This window comes from Muntiacus reevesi, chromosome 11 (genome assembly GCF_963930625.1).
Source record: "Muntiacus reevesi chromosome 11, mMunRee1.1, whole genome shotgun sequence".
Lineage (NCBI taxonomy): Eukaryota > Metazoa > Chordata > Mammalia > Artiodactyla > Cervidae > Muntiacus > Muntiacus reevesi.
This window is the reverse complement of record NC_089259.1, coordinates 66,145,078-66,161,640: the sequence shown is the minus strand read 5'-3', so window position 1 is coordinate 66,161,640 and position 16,563 is coordinate 66,145,078. Positions and strand designations below refer to the sequence as shown.

General features: G+C 42.5%; 1 protein-coding gene across 1 annotated transcript in view; it reads right to left on the bottom strand.

The window, feature by feature from the left end:
• Positions 1-16,563, bottom strand: part of LOC136144262 (ATP-binding cassette sub-family C member 4-like) — a 160,309-nt gene that overhangs the window by 121,373 nt on the left and 22,373 nt on the right. Inside the window, exons 7-9 of the mRNA XM_065902011.1 lie at positions 15,927-16,052; positions 14,005-14,254; positions 3,019-3,120 (exon numbers count right to left, since the gene is read on the bottom strand). Coding sequence (XP_065758083.1) covers positions 3,019-3,120; positions 14,005-14,254; positions 15,927-16,052 — 478 coding nt within the window. The remainder of the gene's footprint in view (positions 1-3,018; positions 3,121-14,004; positions 14,255-15,926; positions 16,053-16,563) is intronic.

Below are 16,563 nucleotides of genomic sequence, written 5' to 3'. Positions count from 1 at the left end.
CACTCTATCAGATCTAATCCCTTGAATCTATTTCTCACTTCCACTGTATAATTGTAACGGACTTGATTTAGGTCATATCTGAATTGCCTAATGGTTTTCCCTACTTTCTTCAATTTAAGCCTGAATTTTGCAATAAGGAGTTCATGACCTGAGACATAGTCAGCTCCCAGTCTTGTTTTTGCTGACTGTAGAGAGCTTTTCCACCTTTGACTGCAAAGAATATAATCAATTGATTTCAGTATTGACCATCTAGTGATATACATGTGTAGATTCTTCTCTTGCGTTGTTGGAAGAGGATGTTTGCTATGACCAGTGAGTTCTCTTGTCAAAACTCTGTTAGCCTTTGCCCTGTTTCATTTTGTACTCCTAGGCCAAACTTTCCTGTTACTCCAGGTATCTTTTGACTTCCTACTTTTGCATTCCAGTCCCCTACTGTGAAAAAAAAAAAAAACTTTTTTTTTTTTTTTTATGTTAGTACTAGGTTATATAGGTCATCATAGAACTGTTTAACTTCAGCTTCTTCAGCATTACTGGTTGGGGCACAGACTTGGATTACTGTGATATTGAATGGTTTGCCTTGAAATCAAACAGAGATCATTTTGTTGTTTTTGATATTGCACCTAATTACTGCATTTTGGACTTTTCTGTTGACTATGAGGTCTATGGGCTTCCCTGGTGGCTCAGATGGTAAAGCATCTGCCTGCAATGCAGGAGACCCGGGTTTGATACCCAGATCAGGAAGACCACCTGGAGAAGGAAATGGCAACCCACTCCAGGACTCCTGCCTGGAAAATTCCATGGATGGAGGAACCTGGTGGGCTACAGTCCATGGGGTTGCAAAGAGTTGGACACGACTGACTGACTTCATTTCATTTCACTTTGTGAGGGTTACTCCATTTCTTCTAAGGGATTCTTGCCCACAGTAGTAGACATAATGGTCATCTGAATTAAATTCACCCATTCCGGTCCATTTTAGTTAGCTGATTCCTAAAATGTTGTTCACTCTTGTCATCTCCTATTTGACCGCTTCCAATTTACCTTGGCTCATGGACCTAACATTCCAGGTTCCTAAGCAATACTGTTCTTTACAGCATCATACTTTAATTTCACCACCAGACACATCCACAGCAGGGCATTGTTTCCTCTTTGGCCCAGCCTCTTCTTTCCTTCTCGAGTTATTTCTCCACTGATCTCCAGCAACATATTGGCCACCTACCAACCTGGGAAGTTCATCTTTCAGTGTCATTTCTTTTTTTGCCTTTTCATAGTGTTCATGGGGTTCTCAAGGCAAGAATACTGAAGTGGTTTGCCATTCCCTTCTCCAGTGGACCACTCTCTGTCAGAACTCTCCACCATGACCCATCCATCTTGGGTGGCCCTACATGGCACAGCTCATAGTTTCATTGAGTTAAACAAGGCTGTGTTCCACATGATCAGTTTGGTTAATTTTCTGTGAATGTGGTTTTTATTCTGTCTGCCTCTGATGGATGAGGATAAGAGGCTTGTGGAAGCTTCCTGGTGGGAGGGAGTGGCTGTGGGGGAATCTGGGTCTTGCTCTGGTAGGTGGGGCCAAGCTCAGTAAATCATTAATCCAATTTTCTACTGATGGGTGCAGCTGTGTTCCCATAGTTTGGCCTGAGGGGTAATGGCTCTCCTTCAAAAGGACTCATGCCAACATGTCAAGGCACTCAGGTCTGTTGTTGTCAATCCTCTGACCCCACAGCAGGCTACTGTCAATCCATGCCTCCTCTGGAGACTTCCGGACACTCACAGACAAGTCTGGCTCATTATCCTGTGGAGTCACTGCTCCTTTCGCCTGGGTCCTGGTGTGCACAAGGTTTTGCTGTGTCCTCAAAGAGTCTGTTTCTTTGAGTGTTTTCAGTCCTTTTGCCGGATCCCCAGGTTGGGAAATCTAGAAAGGTTGTGGGCCAGGTTGTGGGCCCTAGAACTTTTGCAACACTGCAAGAACTTCTTCGGTATAATTGTTCTCCAAATTGTGGGTTGTCTGCAAGGCGGCTCTATAGTGGCACTAATGGTGACCTCCTCCAAGAGGACTTATGCCTTTGCTGATTTCTGGGTTGTCTCACCCACCACCATTTTAAACCATTTTTGCTTTTCCCCGCTTTCATCATTTATGTAACTGCAGGAATTCCTGCAGGAATTCCCTGCAGGAATTCCCTCTCCTGTGGTTAGGGTTCTGTTTTCCTGACTGGTCCACACTGATACAAGAGGATGTGACAGAGGACCAGAGAACCATAGTGATGGAAATGTTTCAGTCATGGGTAAAGGGTACAGCAATGCATGTGCAATTTTGAGAGCGGACCCTTTTGGTTTTTTCTGTTTGCCAGAAAGTCATAAAAAAACCAAGTGTTGGAAAATCACCAGTCTCCCTATCAGCTTCCACACTGTGCAACCCTTAAACTAGGATCACTGGTGCTCACGATGCCCACCTGCTGTCTCTCCACTGCCTCTGGCTGCCACCCAAGTAGCCAGAACCATCCAGAAGCTCAGGATGGGGGAATGCCCACCCTACCCCACAGCAAAGATCAGGATCACCCAGTATATAATAAAATGATAATCAAGGCAAAAAATGTACACTGATTTCCCAAAGCCTCTTGTCTTTAATAAATGGTTGTGCATTCGTTAGTTAACCCATTCCACACTGCAGCATTTTGTCCCTCCAATCCTGTAAAATCCAATATTAGAAACACATGTACTTTAAATTCAAACATATGTCCTTTTAAATTCAATCATATGTACCTCAAATTATTAGTATAATACTTTGAAAGCTCTCTTGAAAATGAAATAAAGAGCAACATGTCAAACTTCTTAGGCTGATTTTACACTTAATCTCCATTAGCTTCAAACCTTATTTCCTATTTTCAGAATTTTTGTAACATAATCTCAGTAAATGATCAAATCACATTTTACACAATGTGTAAAACCACAACATTCTCCAATAAAACTGTCTTTGGTTGTCAATTAGTAGTCATGATCTTGGAATGGAGGACTTGTTACCTTATCCCAAGAAGCAGTGCAATCTTTCACATCCACTATCGTTTCACCATCTGATGGCAGCTGACTGTTGAGCTGTGATATCTCATCAAGTAATAGAAAGTTCTACAGAAAAAAAGGAAAAACAGACAGTTTAAGTTGCAAGAACAAAGCACAAACAAAAATTATTGCTTTCCTGGAATTTGCAATAAAAGACTTTATACAGCCTACATATCATTTTGCCAGCTGTACTTACAGTAGTTTTGTTTTAAATCAGAACATACTAAATAATATATATTCTATAGAATAATATATATAATATGGAATATACAATCATGTAATATAGTATAGTATACATAGTGTTTTATAACATATATATGTATAAATATGTAAATATATTTGTATAGAAAGCACATATAAGAATACTTTACATATAAACATTATTGTCTAATCACTCAGTTATGTTTAACTCTTTTGAGACCCCCTTGGGATTTTTTGGGCAAGAATATTGGAGTGGGTTTCCATTTCCTCCTGCAGGGGATCTTCTTGACCCAGGGCTCAAACCTGCATCTCTTGCATCTCCTGCACTGATAGGATTCTTTACCACTACACCACTTGGGAAGCCATATAAATATATATACAAAATAAAGAGTTCCTGGCCATGAGCAAAGTTATAACTTTCTCAACAAGTGAACTAGTTCTTCCTTAAAGGGAAAATATGACTCCAAACTCCAACACTTAAGAACCTGGACATTTTTTATTGCTTAACTTTTGAGTTACTAACAACAAATAGCTGAGCTGATAGGAAATGATTCCATAAATATTTCCTGAATCCCACCATGTGCCAAGCATTATTAAGCACACTGCTAGGAACAGAAAGAGGAAGGCCATGCCCAAGTCTTCAAGTATCAAGTGGCACAGGACAGGCTGGGGACACGAAACCAATGGCAGAGATGCCAAACAAAAATCCCAGCTATGCCTGTTTTGCCTCATGGTCTTTCCCTGGGCACTTAAGCACACTTTGCCTTTCTCCTCGTGTGTGTTAGGTCAGTATCACTGCTTTTCATTAACTATCACTTAAGTCGCTGTTCTAAAAATGAAATACTTGTAAATTTCCATCTCTTATGAAATATTTTACAAGTATCTTTTCACAATCACTGTCTCTTCTCCTTAGTCACTGCCCTCTCTCTCCTCCTCTAGAGTAGGAATGGGTGCAGCTCCCACTTTTCGTGATTTTTCACACCACTTAGCAGCTATTCAGTGGAATATAGCTGAATAAAACCAAGTCCTGAGAACCACTACAAAACTAACATAATCTTATGCAGGAAAATTCCCTCTTGCCCTTCAAATGCTAGACATCATTCAATGAGAAAAGCTACTATGATAGAGAAATTGAGTAAACAACCAAGACAACCCCAGTGCCACCTCCTCCTGCAAGAACTGTGAATGCGTGGCAGAGACTGCTGGCTGTCCTCAAAATCTGTTCTTCCCCAATGCCGGATTTTAGCTGCACCTGGCAACCTAGAAGGAAGGCCTTACCAGCCTTCCGAGAAAATAGGTGCAGTCACATGACTAAATCCAGGTCAGTGGAAAGTGGCAATGACCAAGACCTTCCTCCACCCTCCCCACCCCAAGCCTGGGCTTTGAAGGCTGCCAACTTGGTCAAGGCCATACACAGTGGGGTAACAAGAGTTTGGGACTTCCCTAGTGATGCAGTGGATAAGAATCTGCCTGCCAATTCAGGAGACAGGGATTTGATCCCTGGCCCAGAACATTCTACATGCCACAGAGCAACTAAGCCCATATATCACAGATACTGAGTCCAAGCTCCAGAGCCCATGTGCCACAACTACTAAAGCCTGTGCACCTAGAGAACATGTTCCACAACAAGAGGTCACCGCAATGAGAAACACGCTTGTCGCAACTAGAGAAAGCATCAAAAAAGACCCAGCACAGCCAAAAATTAATTAAATTTATTTTTTTTAAAAGAATTTGGGCCCCTGATACCATGGAGGATGATACTAACCACAGAACTTGTTATGGGGTGAACAACATCCCCACAAAAAAAGTATGCTGAAATTCTAACAGTGAGAACTGGACATGGAACAACAGACTGCTTCCAAATAGGGAAAGGAGTATGTCAAGGCTGTATATTGTCACCATGCTTGTTTAGCTTATATGCAGAGTACTTCATGAGAAACGTTGGGCTGGAAGAAGCACAAGCTGGAATCAAGATTGCCAGGAGAAATATCAATAACCTCAGATATGCAGATGACACCACCCTTATGTCAGAAAGTGAAGAAGAACTAAAGAGTCACTTGATGAAAATGAAAGAGGAGAGTGAAAAAGTTGGCTTAAAGCTCAACATTCAGAAAACTAAGATCATGCCATCCAGTCCCATCACTTCATGGCAAATAGATGGGGAAACAACAGGTGATTTTATTTTTGGGGCTCCAAAATCATTGTATATGGTGACTGCAGCCATGAAATTAAAAGATGCTTACTCCTTGGAAGGAAAATTATGACCAACCTAGACAGCATATTAAAAAGCAGAGACATTACTTTGTCAAAAAAGGTCCGTCTAATCAAGGCTATGGTTTTTCCAGTAGTCATGTATGGATGTGAGAGTTAGACTATAAAGAAAGCTGAGTGCCAAAGAATTGATACTTTTGAACTGTGGTGTTGAAGAAGACTCTTGAGAGTCCCTTGGACTGCAAGGAGATCCAACCAGTACATCCTAAAGGAAATCAGTCCTGAATATTCATTGGAAGGACTGATGTTGAAGCTGAAACTCCAATACTTTGGCTACCTGATGTGAAGAGCTTATTCATTGGAAAAGACCCTAATGCTGGGAAAGATTGAAGGCAGGAGGAGAAGGGGACAATAGAGTATGAGATGGTTGGATGGCATTATTGACTCAATGGACATGAGTGTGAGTAAACTCCAGGAGTTGGTGATGGACAGGGAGGCCTGTTGTGCTGCAGTCTGTGGGGTCACAAAGAGTCAGACACAACTGAATGATTGAACTTAACTAAACCTTAAAATATGACTTGTTTAAAAAGAGGATTGTTGCAGATGTAATCAGTTAAGGTGAGATCACATCAGAGTAGGGTGGGCCCTGAATCCAATATGGTTGGTGTCCTTATAAGAAGAGAAACCCAGAGACACACACAGAAGGAGAAAATGCCCACGTGATGATAGAGACAGAGGCTGAAGTGACTGCAGTTACAAGCCAAGAAAGGCCAAGGTTTTTCTGCAACCACCTAAGTTAACAGAGGCAAGGAAGGATTTCCTCTTCCAGGATTCACAGAAATCATGACTCTTCTGACACCTTGATTTCAGTCTTCTAGGCTCTAGGACTGAGAAACAATTAATTTCTGGGGTTTTAAGCACCTATTTGTGGTACTTGGTTATGGCAGCATCAGGAAGCCCAAACACAGCATTAAAGGGCACTTACATGAGAGAAAAATAAACTGTGTAAGCAGCTTTAACATAGGTAATTCCAGGACTCATAGGCAAACCAAGTCCTAATCAACATAGGGGGAATCTGAATTAAGTCTTTGAGGATTTTGAGGAAGAAAACAACACATAAATAGTAAGCTGTGTGCTTAGTCGCTCAGTCATGTCCTACTCTTTGGGACCCCATGGATTGTAGCCCACCAGACTTCTCTGTCCATGAGGATTCTCCAGGCAAGAATACTGGAGTGGGTGGCTTATCTTTTCTCCAGGGAATCTCCCTGACCCAGGAATCAAAACTGGGGTCTCCTGCATTGCAGGCAGATTCTTTATTGGCTGAGCTACCAGGGAAGCCCCAAATAGTAACCTACTACCCTACAAATCATAAATACCCTTGAAGCATTTAACTTCAGAATATCATGTCCCAAAGTCACAAATGTGATTGGAATCTTCTAATGCAAAAGAACAAGTTGTAAAAACTGAATATGAAAACCTGCTTCTATGCAGGAAAAGTTAGATGAGATCCTTGCATTTCTCTCAGAGACCAGCTGGTCGGATATGAGATCCACTCAGTCCCTCCTCCTCTCATCCAAGCTCACTGAGAATCTGAACACTGGGTACACCTACTCCTATCCACCCCGAGCCTGTGTCCAGAAGGAAACAGGATGCATGGACGGTGGTCTGAGGACTATTCTGCAGGCTCTCAACCACTGCTGCCTGAGTCCTCTCTCCACACCACCTCTCCCATCATTAGCCAGGTACCAGTTCTCACCTATTCTGCCACTGTTTCTCCCCTTCCACTTCTTTCCTCTTGAAACAACATAATTTCAGAATCTCACTCACTATTAATCATTGTAAATACTAATACAACTTTTCTTTTTTCTGGCTCCTTCCCCAGCCCTCCCCAACCCCATCAAACTGACCCCAACACCACTCCCTCCTGATCTCCTTACACACTTCCAAAAGTGTCCACCACACTTAACAGCCTTCAGTGGCCTGTGAGCACCTAAGTCCACACTCTCCAGGTGGCCTCTGTCTGGACATCCTGAGTGCTAACCCACCTATCCCTCCAGTCCATCTCAAATGCTAATCCTCCTGGGAACCGGCTCAGGACAGTCCAGGATAGCATCACCCTCCCTAATTTTGAATCTGCAGAGGGATAATAAGTCACGAAGAAGGGCGACACTATGTCATTCATACACTTACACAGTCCCAGCTCCAACTAAGACCAAGCTTTGCACAGATTGACCCATTCATGGGTAAGATAAGGAAGAGACTGTAGGGCTGGTTCAAATCAGTTCAACCATTGACTGCATGGTTATAACCTTACACAACTGAGCTAACATAGCAACCAAAGGTTACACATGTATATTATACATCTTGTCTAGACAGAAATTCCAATTTTAGCTTAAGCATGCTACCATGACAAAAAACAATATTCAGTATGTACACAGTAGGAATTTCCAACTTTCAAAAAAAAAAAAAAAAAGAAGGTAAAGAATAAGCATGTCCTAAGTGAAGAATTAAATCCATTGAGCACTTGTCCACAAATAATAGGACTGAGTAGGGAAAGACATCACAGTCTTCCAGGGATTAAATGAGACTCCACTCAGCACATGACCAGCTTGTAAAGGTGCAGAAGTGCTGGCTGGATTTTTCTACAGGACTCAAGGTAATGAAAAAGCTGAAATTGAATTGCTGTTAGACCCATGATATGCAGACCCAGAACTGGTCACATGGGAAAGTATTAATACCAGAACTGCAGCCAAAATGACTGATTTCCCAGTAGCATAATGGAAAACCTGCTCTGTGAACAATATAATTTTAGACACATTACACTGGATGTAAAAGTCACTGAAGACTTTCAGTGCTTCAAAGGTAAGACAAGATATTTACAATACTATTGGAGTCATTCAATGCCAAGACTTTCAGCCCCTTTCCTTATTCAGAGAAAAAAAGAGGAACTTCTTGAGCCTGTAAGATCATAATAAATCTTCAAATTCTTTATATGAAAAAGGAAATTGAAAAGCATGTATAAATAAGACAAGAAACTTTGAAGCCCATTTGTAGGTCTGCCTGTGGGTATGAACCATCGCACCCTCTCCAAGATGGGCAGTGGTGGTGGGTTTCCTTCCTAGGGCTTCCAGACATGACCTGAGCAGAAATCCTGGATGATGAACTATCCGGTCTACTGAGTCCCAGGCTGCAGGAGGCAGTGGGGCAGCAGGACTCAACACCACACTGTGTTCTAAACTCGATGCTCCCACCATGTCTCCAGCCCATCTGTGGTCAAATCTTGCCAAGTTTTGACCACCTGGTCAGTAAACTCAGCTGACCTTTTCTCCCACTCCTTCTGCCCTTTTCACCTTCTAGCTGGGCATTTTCACAATCCAAGTGAGAGGCAGGGAAAGGAAGAAAATGAATATCTGATCATTGCCTGTTACTTGTTAGATAACAGGACAGAATGCTGAATCAGGCCCATGGCTGGTCAGTCAGGTGGGTCTTAGAATAAAACTGAAAATACTGAGGTACTTCACAGCCCCTCAGAATTCAAAACCAAGTTCATGCTTTTCTCCTCCCCAAATTTGGTTCTCTTACAGTATTTATTTTAGTGAATCCAGGTGATTTTGCAGCCTGAAAAACAAAAGCAGCCCCAGATTCACCTCTCCCTCCTCTCATACCCAACTCAAGATGTGCCCTGAGTGGCTCTCAAATCTGGGTAAGGCCATTTCACCATAAGCTAAAGCATACTACAATTTTCCTGGGCCATGCACAGCACTAAGCTCTTGATACATTTTCCTGTCACTGCTCTGGGTCCCCATCCCACTTCCCTGACCTGTTTCCCAGGCTGCAGCCACAGTGAGCTTTGAGATAAGGAAAACTTTGATGTTACCTGTAGAGTCCTGTATAAAGTCAAAATCACTCAGCCGTGTCTGACTCTTTGCAGCCTCATGGATGATACAGTCTATGGACTTCTCCAAGACAGAATACTGGAGTGGGCAGCCTTTCCCTTCTCCAACCCAGGGGTTGAACCCAGGTGTCCCACGTTGCAGGCAGCTTGTTTACCAGCTGAGCCACCAGGGAAACTCAGAATATTGAAGTGGGTAGTCTATCCCTTCTCCAGCAGATCTTTCCAACCTAGGAATCAACCGAGGGTCTCCTGCATTGCAGGTGGATTTTTATCAGCTGAGTTACCAGGGAGACTTAACAGTCCCCTGCTCAAGCCTCTCACTCTCTATTCTGCAGCCTCAGACATTTTTGGTTCCTCAAATGCATGACCCCTTCCTGTGCACTAAAAGCCTGTGTCACATCACCGTCCCCAGGAAAATGTGAAGCATCAACCTCCCACCTACCCCACCTCCCCACACAGAATTCTCCAGGTAACTTTCTCAGCCTTCCCAGGAAGCACAAGCTCTAAGACTACACCAGTAACTCTGCCAAAGCACCCCATGGCACCTTGGACTTTTCCTTCCAAGGACTAATGACACACAAACACGTCCACAGTGAGTTTCACTATTTGATTCTCTATTAACCCCCCACTTAATGAAACATATATTCCAAGTGGGAAGGACTTCTCTGCATTTCCTTACCTATGATTGTTATATATGCATCTAGCCTGTGCCAGGCTTCAGGCAGGCACTGAGTTATTCTGTAGAGAAAGTGACTGAAGGAATAAATCCAAATTTCACCCTGAAAAGTCTAGCATAAAACAAGAAAGTTTTTTTTTTTTATTCAACTGATTTTAGTCTTAACAAGATCCTATCATCTAAATGCTAAAGTACATTTTGTTTTTGTTTTTGTTTTCTGTAACCAAGATAATGTTACCAAAATATGGTTAATTTTCAGGTACACAGGATCATTGACTAAAGATATAGATATCTTGGGCCCTAGCCAATATCCCTAATGAATCAGAAACTCCAAGGTGTGATGATGTAGGTTTAATAAACACTCCAGGTTATTCTGATGAACTAGAGAACTAGATTTTTAAAGGGTTGTCAAAACTATATATTATGAAGAAGCATCTAATATCTAAAAGGTAAATCTTATGCCAATTAATTCAACTCACCAGGAATCAATTTCCCATGGTAACATCAACCCTTATCACCACTGTTATTCTCAGCCATTTGTCCCACCTTTACTGATAACAGCTACTGAAGAAAGATCTCTAAATTTCTAGACCACCTTCCTGACAGACACTTTGTGTACACAAGGGAAATTTTAGGTTTTATGACCAAAACAAAGGTGCTTTCTTCATCAGGACACAAAGGAGCTTGACAAAGTCAGCCCCAGAAAATTCAAAGTGTTTCCCAGGTGGTGATTTTAATATTACTGCACATATCTGCACAGGAAGAAATTTCAAGCCTCAGATAGTTCAGCTGCATTTTGGTGGAAAAAGAATAAAAAATCCTATCTAAATGTTTGAGCACAATTCCTTGAAAACCTTCTGTAGGATCCCTTTTATACCACATTCTTTGGTGCATCACATAATTCACCAAAGAATCAAAGTCATCACTCTCTCCACTACAACCATGCTTACTGGTTAGGCATCTGTTGCAACCCAGACATGATGGAGCTAGAAGGTCCCTTCAGTTGCACGTTTCCTGAGTACTTGCTATTTGGGAGGACTATGAAGATGAGCGAGGCATTGTATCTGCCCTTTAGATAAGTCTGGAGTTCAGGGAAGCAAAGAAATCCATAAACACATGGCCTAATGAAGACAAAGTCATATTTGGGAGCTCTAAGGAAGAGACGGGGATTCAAGAGGGTGTGATGGCTAATTTTATCTCAACTTAACTGAACTATAGTCCCCATACACTTACTTAAATAGGCATTACAGTGAAAATATTTTTCAGGTGAGACAAACTTCTAAATCCAGAAGACTCTGAATAAAATAGATTAGTCTTCATAGTGTGGATGGGCCTCATCCAATTAGTCAAAGGTCTTCAGAGAAAAAAGACTGACCAACTCCAAAGAGGAGGGAATTCTGTCTCAAAACCACCTTCAGACTAGAGATGCATTTTACCGTAAAGCCTCATGGTATTGATCTTTTTTATTATTTCATGATGGCCAACAAGACAGTCGGACTAACTTTGTTAACTCAGTAAGACTGACTGTTTCTAATCACCTACAAGCCCCACGAGCCCAGATAAGGAGCCAGGCCAGAAGAGTCTACATGAACACCAGGCTGTGCAGGGCACAGCTCCTCTCTTTCAAGAGCAGGTCCACCAAGTCCAGTCAGGCTGGTTTCAGATACACAAATAGACGCACAGAACAAGGGGAGGATTCAAACCTATTCCCACTCTGGATAAGATCCAGCTCCCCTGGGTTGAGACCCTTCCCCAAGACCTGATGTTGCAGGAATGCCTAACTCTAACCTGCTCCCTCCTTCTGCATTTCTGCAGCTTCTAGTACAGGTTGGATCACCCTGGGCCTCTGTGTCACATCCCAGCCATTTCCTGTAACTCTTGTTTCAGTCAATCCAGTGTTTATTCAATGCCCATGATGTGTCCAGCATGGGCGGGGCACTACACTTAAGAACAACCAGACATAGTCTGCTGTCATGGGGCTCAGAACACTCCCGGGGAGTCAGCTTCACCCCAACAAATACTAGGCTGAGTGGTGTGGGACTGGCCGTGCACATAAATAGAAGTCCTGGATCAGCGTGAATGGAAGTGCTGGGAGAGGGTCATGGGGCTGTGGGAGGCTCACCAGCATTTGCTTAAATCAAGAACAGAAGAGAAGGAACCCAGGGGGCCCAACAGAGTGAGCCAAGACCCCAGAGTGAGGGTAAGTGTGGCAGGTCACAGGCACACTCCCCCTCCCCCAGAGCGCAGAAAGTGATGGAGCAGCCAGTGGAGCCTAGGGTTTAACATTTTGATTCTACAAGAAACAAAGAGCCTTTGAAGATCTTCTGAGTGAGACTAGATGACGGAGACCACATTCAGGAGATATCTCACGTGCCAGAAGGCGTGAAGGAGATACCATAACAGTGGTTAAAAATGAGACTTTAGACAGACTCCTAGTTCTGTCACTTATGAGTGAGGATGGGTGAGCTATTTCACCTGTTCCAGGAACCTGCTTGCTTATATGTATGGTGGGGGCATTGACGATTATCCCATTCAATTGCTATCAGGTAAATGAGAGATGTGTGAAGGTTTCAGGACTGCCCAGACCACACATCGAGTCCTGACAGCACTGATCTAAGGCAGTGACTGCACCAGCAACAACCACAAAACCACAGCAGCACAAAATACATACGTGTGAAGCTTTCATCTGAACAAACTACCTTGTCACTGATAAGGTCACCATAGTCCAAGCACACAGTCCAAGTGTATTCCTAAACATCTTATTTCAAGATGTGAAAGCCATGAAAAAGAAATTTTGTTGAACTGAATGTATCATCCCTTATCAGTGTTGCTAGAAGCCCCCATCAGAAATAATAAACTCACAGAATCAGAACTGACTCCATATGACTAGTGTTTTATGGGTAATAGTTTTTTGTAGTATAGAAACTTCATCACACACACACACACACACAGAATCAGCTTTTATGGCAAGACCTAAAAATAAAATGTCATCCCAACCAGAGCAATATAACTTTTCTAGAGATCTATTACTGGCCATACATCACTGTGGAGAAGCAGGAACAGAACGATTTAGACTTTTTATAAAGCCCAGACAAGTTCAAGCTCAGGCTGCATCACAGAGTCAATGTATCTTCATTGTAGACCTACTCATAAACATGTGAATACTTGAGCACCTACTGTGTACCAGGGCCTTATCTTGGTGATGTAAATTATCTGCCCCTAGCTATTTACAAACAGTTAGGAAAAGGACACGGTGGGTATAGAGGGAATCACAAGTTTGAAAGGAAGAGGACAGCTAGAGAGAGGATTAAGCAGTAAGTGAAAAGAGGACAAGGATGACAAGGCAGATCCAAAAGGCATGCTCAGAAATCCACCAGCAAAGCATTTGTGGAGGAAAGAACCCATTTTTAAAGACAGAGAGCTAAGTGAATCTGAGGCCACTCTTCCTGCCTGAGGAGCAAGGAGCTCCCAGCAAGTTCTTCCCCCACCCTCCAGGCCAGAGAGGAAAGCCTATTCACCTCAGGACTGAACATAATTGTTACCTAGTCATTCGAGTCACAATCTGCTTCCTTCTTTTGCTTTTAGACCCTTCTTTTGCTTTTAGACATTTAATCACACTGCAGTCGTCACTGCAAATCAAGATGCAAATGCCACTGCTACTGCTACCCATAAATGAGTAAGGATCTTAGGATAATTGTAATGCACTCTACCTTGCCTAAAAAATTCTGTGGATGGAGAAGCCTGGTGGGCTACAGCCCAAAGGTTCACAAAGAGTCAGACACAACTGAGTGGCTGAGCATGTATGTACTACCTAAGAAGAGAGAAGAGTGTGTAAGACAGTTTGGAATGGCTGCCAGGTTTCGCACTGAGAGAGTTAAATCTCACTTACAGGAATACCGTCACATCAAATAAAAGGTATTTTACGTAAAATCCACCTACAACTTGAAAAAGTTATTTGTCCCCAAACCTTGATTCTTCGGATGCTGATGACAGTCTCCGACACCTTCTCAATGGCCATGGGGAAGTAAAGGGTGCTCGGGAATCGCAGAGCCTCGAAAAGTGTCACCACCACAAACACTTGGCTGGCTGTGATCAGGTTGTCAAGGAGCTCATTGGTGATGAAGGTAATGAAAATCATGATTTTGCTTACAGCGAAAAATGATGCCAAATTCATTCCTCTAAGGTAGGAACTTCTGAGAATCTTGGAAATTTCCTCCCTAGAAACAAGAGTTTTAAAACAGATTTTAAAACAATCGCTGACATCCAAGGCATGAATTCAAGTGACCTAAGTGAGTGGCCCCTTTCTATAGAGTGGACACAGACTAAGATAAACCACCCCTCCCATCATGGAGACACTACACAGTACATACCCAGGGCCCTGCCCCAACCCAAGGACCATACACTTTATCACCACTTCACTCTTCCAACTAAATGGAGGCTTAATGTTGCACTTTTAAGCATTTTGGGTCAATCACACTGTGTTTAAACATTCATTCAGCAAGCATTCATAACCACAAGTCCTATGCCTGGCTCCTCACTGATGACAGAAAGACAAAGCCCACCCCCTCCAGGAGCTCATTAAATTGGAGGAGGGGGGAGAATAATAAACCCCTGTACTTCCCTTGTGGTACAGTAGATAAGAATCTGCCTGCCAATGAGGAGGACACGGGTTCAATCCCTGGTCCAGATAGTTACACATGCTGCAGAGCAACTAAGCCCATGCACCACAACTACTGAGCCCAAGCGCTGGAGCCCACATGCTGCAACTATTGAGGCCAGTGTGCCTAGAGCCTGTGCTCTGCAACAAGAGAAGCCACCTCAGAAGTCCACACACCACAATGAAGAGTCCGCTTGCCACAACTAGAGAAGGCCTGCACACAATAATGAAGACCCAGCACAGTCAAAATTAATAAATAAAGAAAGAAAGAAAATGATGTGGTGTGATGTGTCTGTACATTAAAAAAAAGAAAAAAGAGTAAGCCCCCAAATTGTAAGATACTAGACAGAGGCAGCCAGCACAGCCCCCACAGGAGCACAGAGCAGAGGCATGTAACCCTGAACAGTAATGACAGGATAAGTCACACACATGTGGACCCTGAGATGAGCTGGAGTCAGTCGCTTGGCAGAGGCTAGAGAAGAAGGAAGATGAAGGTGTAACCCCAGCAGAGGGAGGGGCGCCCACAAAGGTGTACAGTGAGAGGGGACAGGGAGCAGCCAGAGAATTCTAAGCACCCTGGGCTCGAGGACAAACACTCATCAGACATTTAAACGAAATTTCTTTTTATTTTTTTTCCATTTATTTTTATTAGTTGAAGACTAATTACTTTATAATATTGTAGTGGTTTTTGTCATACATTGACATGAATCAGCCATGGATTTACATGTATTCCCCATCCCGATCCCCCCTCCCTCTCCACCTGTGGGAGAAGGCGAGGGTGGGATGTTTTGAGAGAACAGCATCGAAACATGTATATTATCTAGGGTGAAACACATCACCAGCCCAGGTTGGATGCATGAGACAAGTGCTCGGGCCTGGTGCACTGGGTAAATGAAATATTTTTTAAAAGTCTACAAACATAAATCAAAGATAAAAGAACAGTCTTTTCAGGGCTCTGTTTACAATGAGTAATACTGGTTCATAACATTTGGCCTGATACAGGTACACTCAATCTCTATCAACTCCCCATTTATGCTATATCAACATATATTACAATTTTAGTTTAAATACTGTCATCTCAAACACTAATATTTTACAATCAATGCTTAAGAAATATTTAGAATTTCATTTCTGTATAAGTAAGAAGCATATATGTATTTTCCTTTAAGAAGATGGTAGATGGAAGATCAAGTTAAACTGACATCTCCACATATATATATAAAAAATCTTACCGTCTCAATCTGGGAATAATGTCTATAAATGACTTTTCCCAAGCATTCATTTTAATTGTTTTGATGCCAGTTATAACTTCGCTTATGGTCCTGATCCTGTAGTCTGTGATAGCTGCAGTCTTACTCCTGAGGAAACAGATGTGAGAGATGAGCCTTAGTAACCACAAATTTCCTTATTATCAGCAGCAGCAGGGGGCACAGACAGAGACCAAGGATCAGAGAAGTCCCCACAGCTCTTTTGTGCTGACAACACAGGCAGGTCCTACTCAAAGTACAAATGGAGAAAGATTTCAATTAGGAAGCCAACCACTCAGTCCAAATCAAGAATTAACTTGGAGAACTTGCAGCATCAGCTAAGGAAGACCTGAAATGATTCAGATACAAAGCATCTGCTCAAAGAGATCACAGTTAGGCGGGGAAGGCAGAAAAGAATATAACAGGAAGACAGTGTTTGTGTTGTAATAAAAATAGGAATAAAAATTGCTGGTAGCAGTGGAACAGGGTGTGGAAGGATAAGGAACATCTCTCCACAGCAAAGAGGAAAGAACTTCCAAGTAGAGAAAAATACCACACATCGTTGCCAAAAAAAAAAAAAAAAAAAAGAAGAAGAAGAAGAAGAAAAAACTCAAGAAAAAAC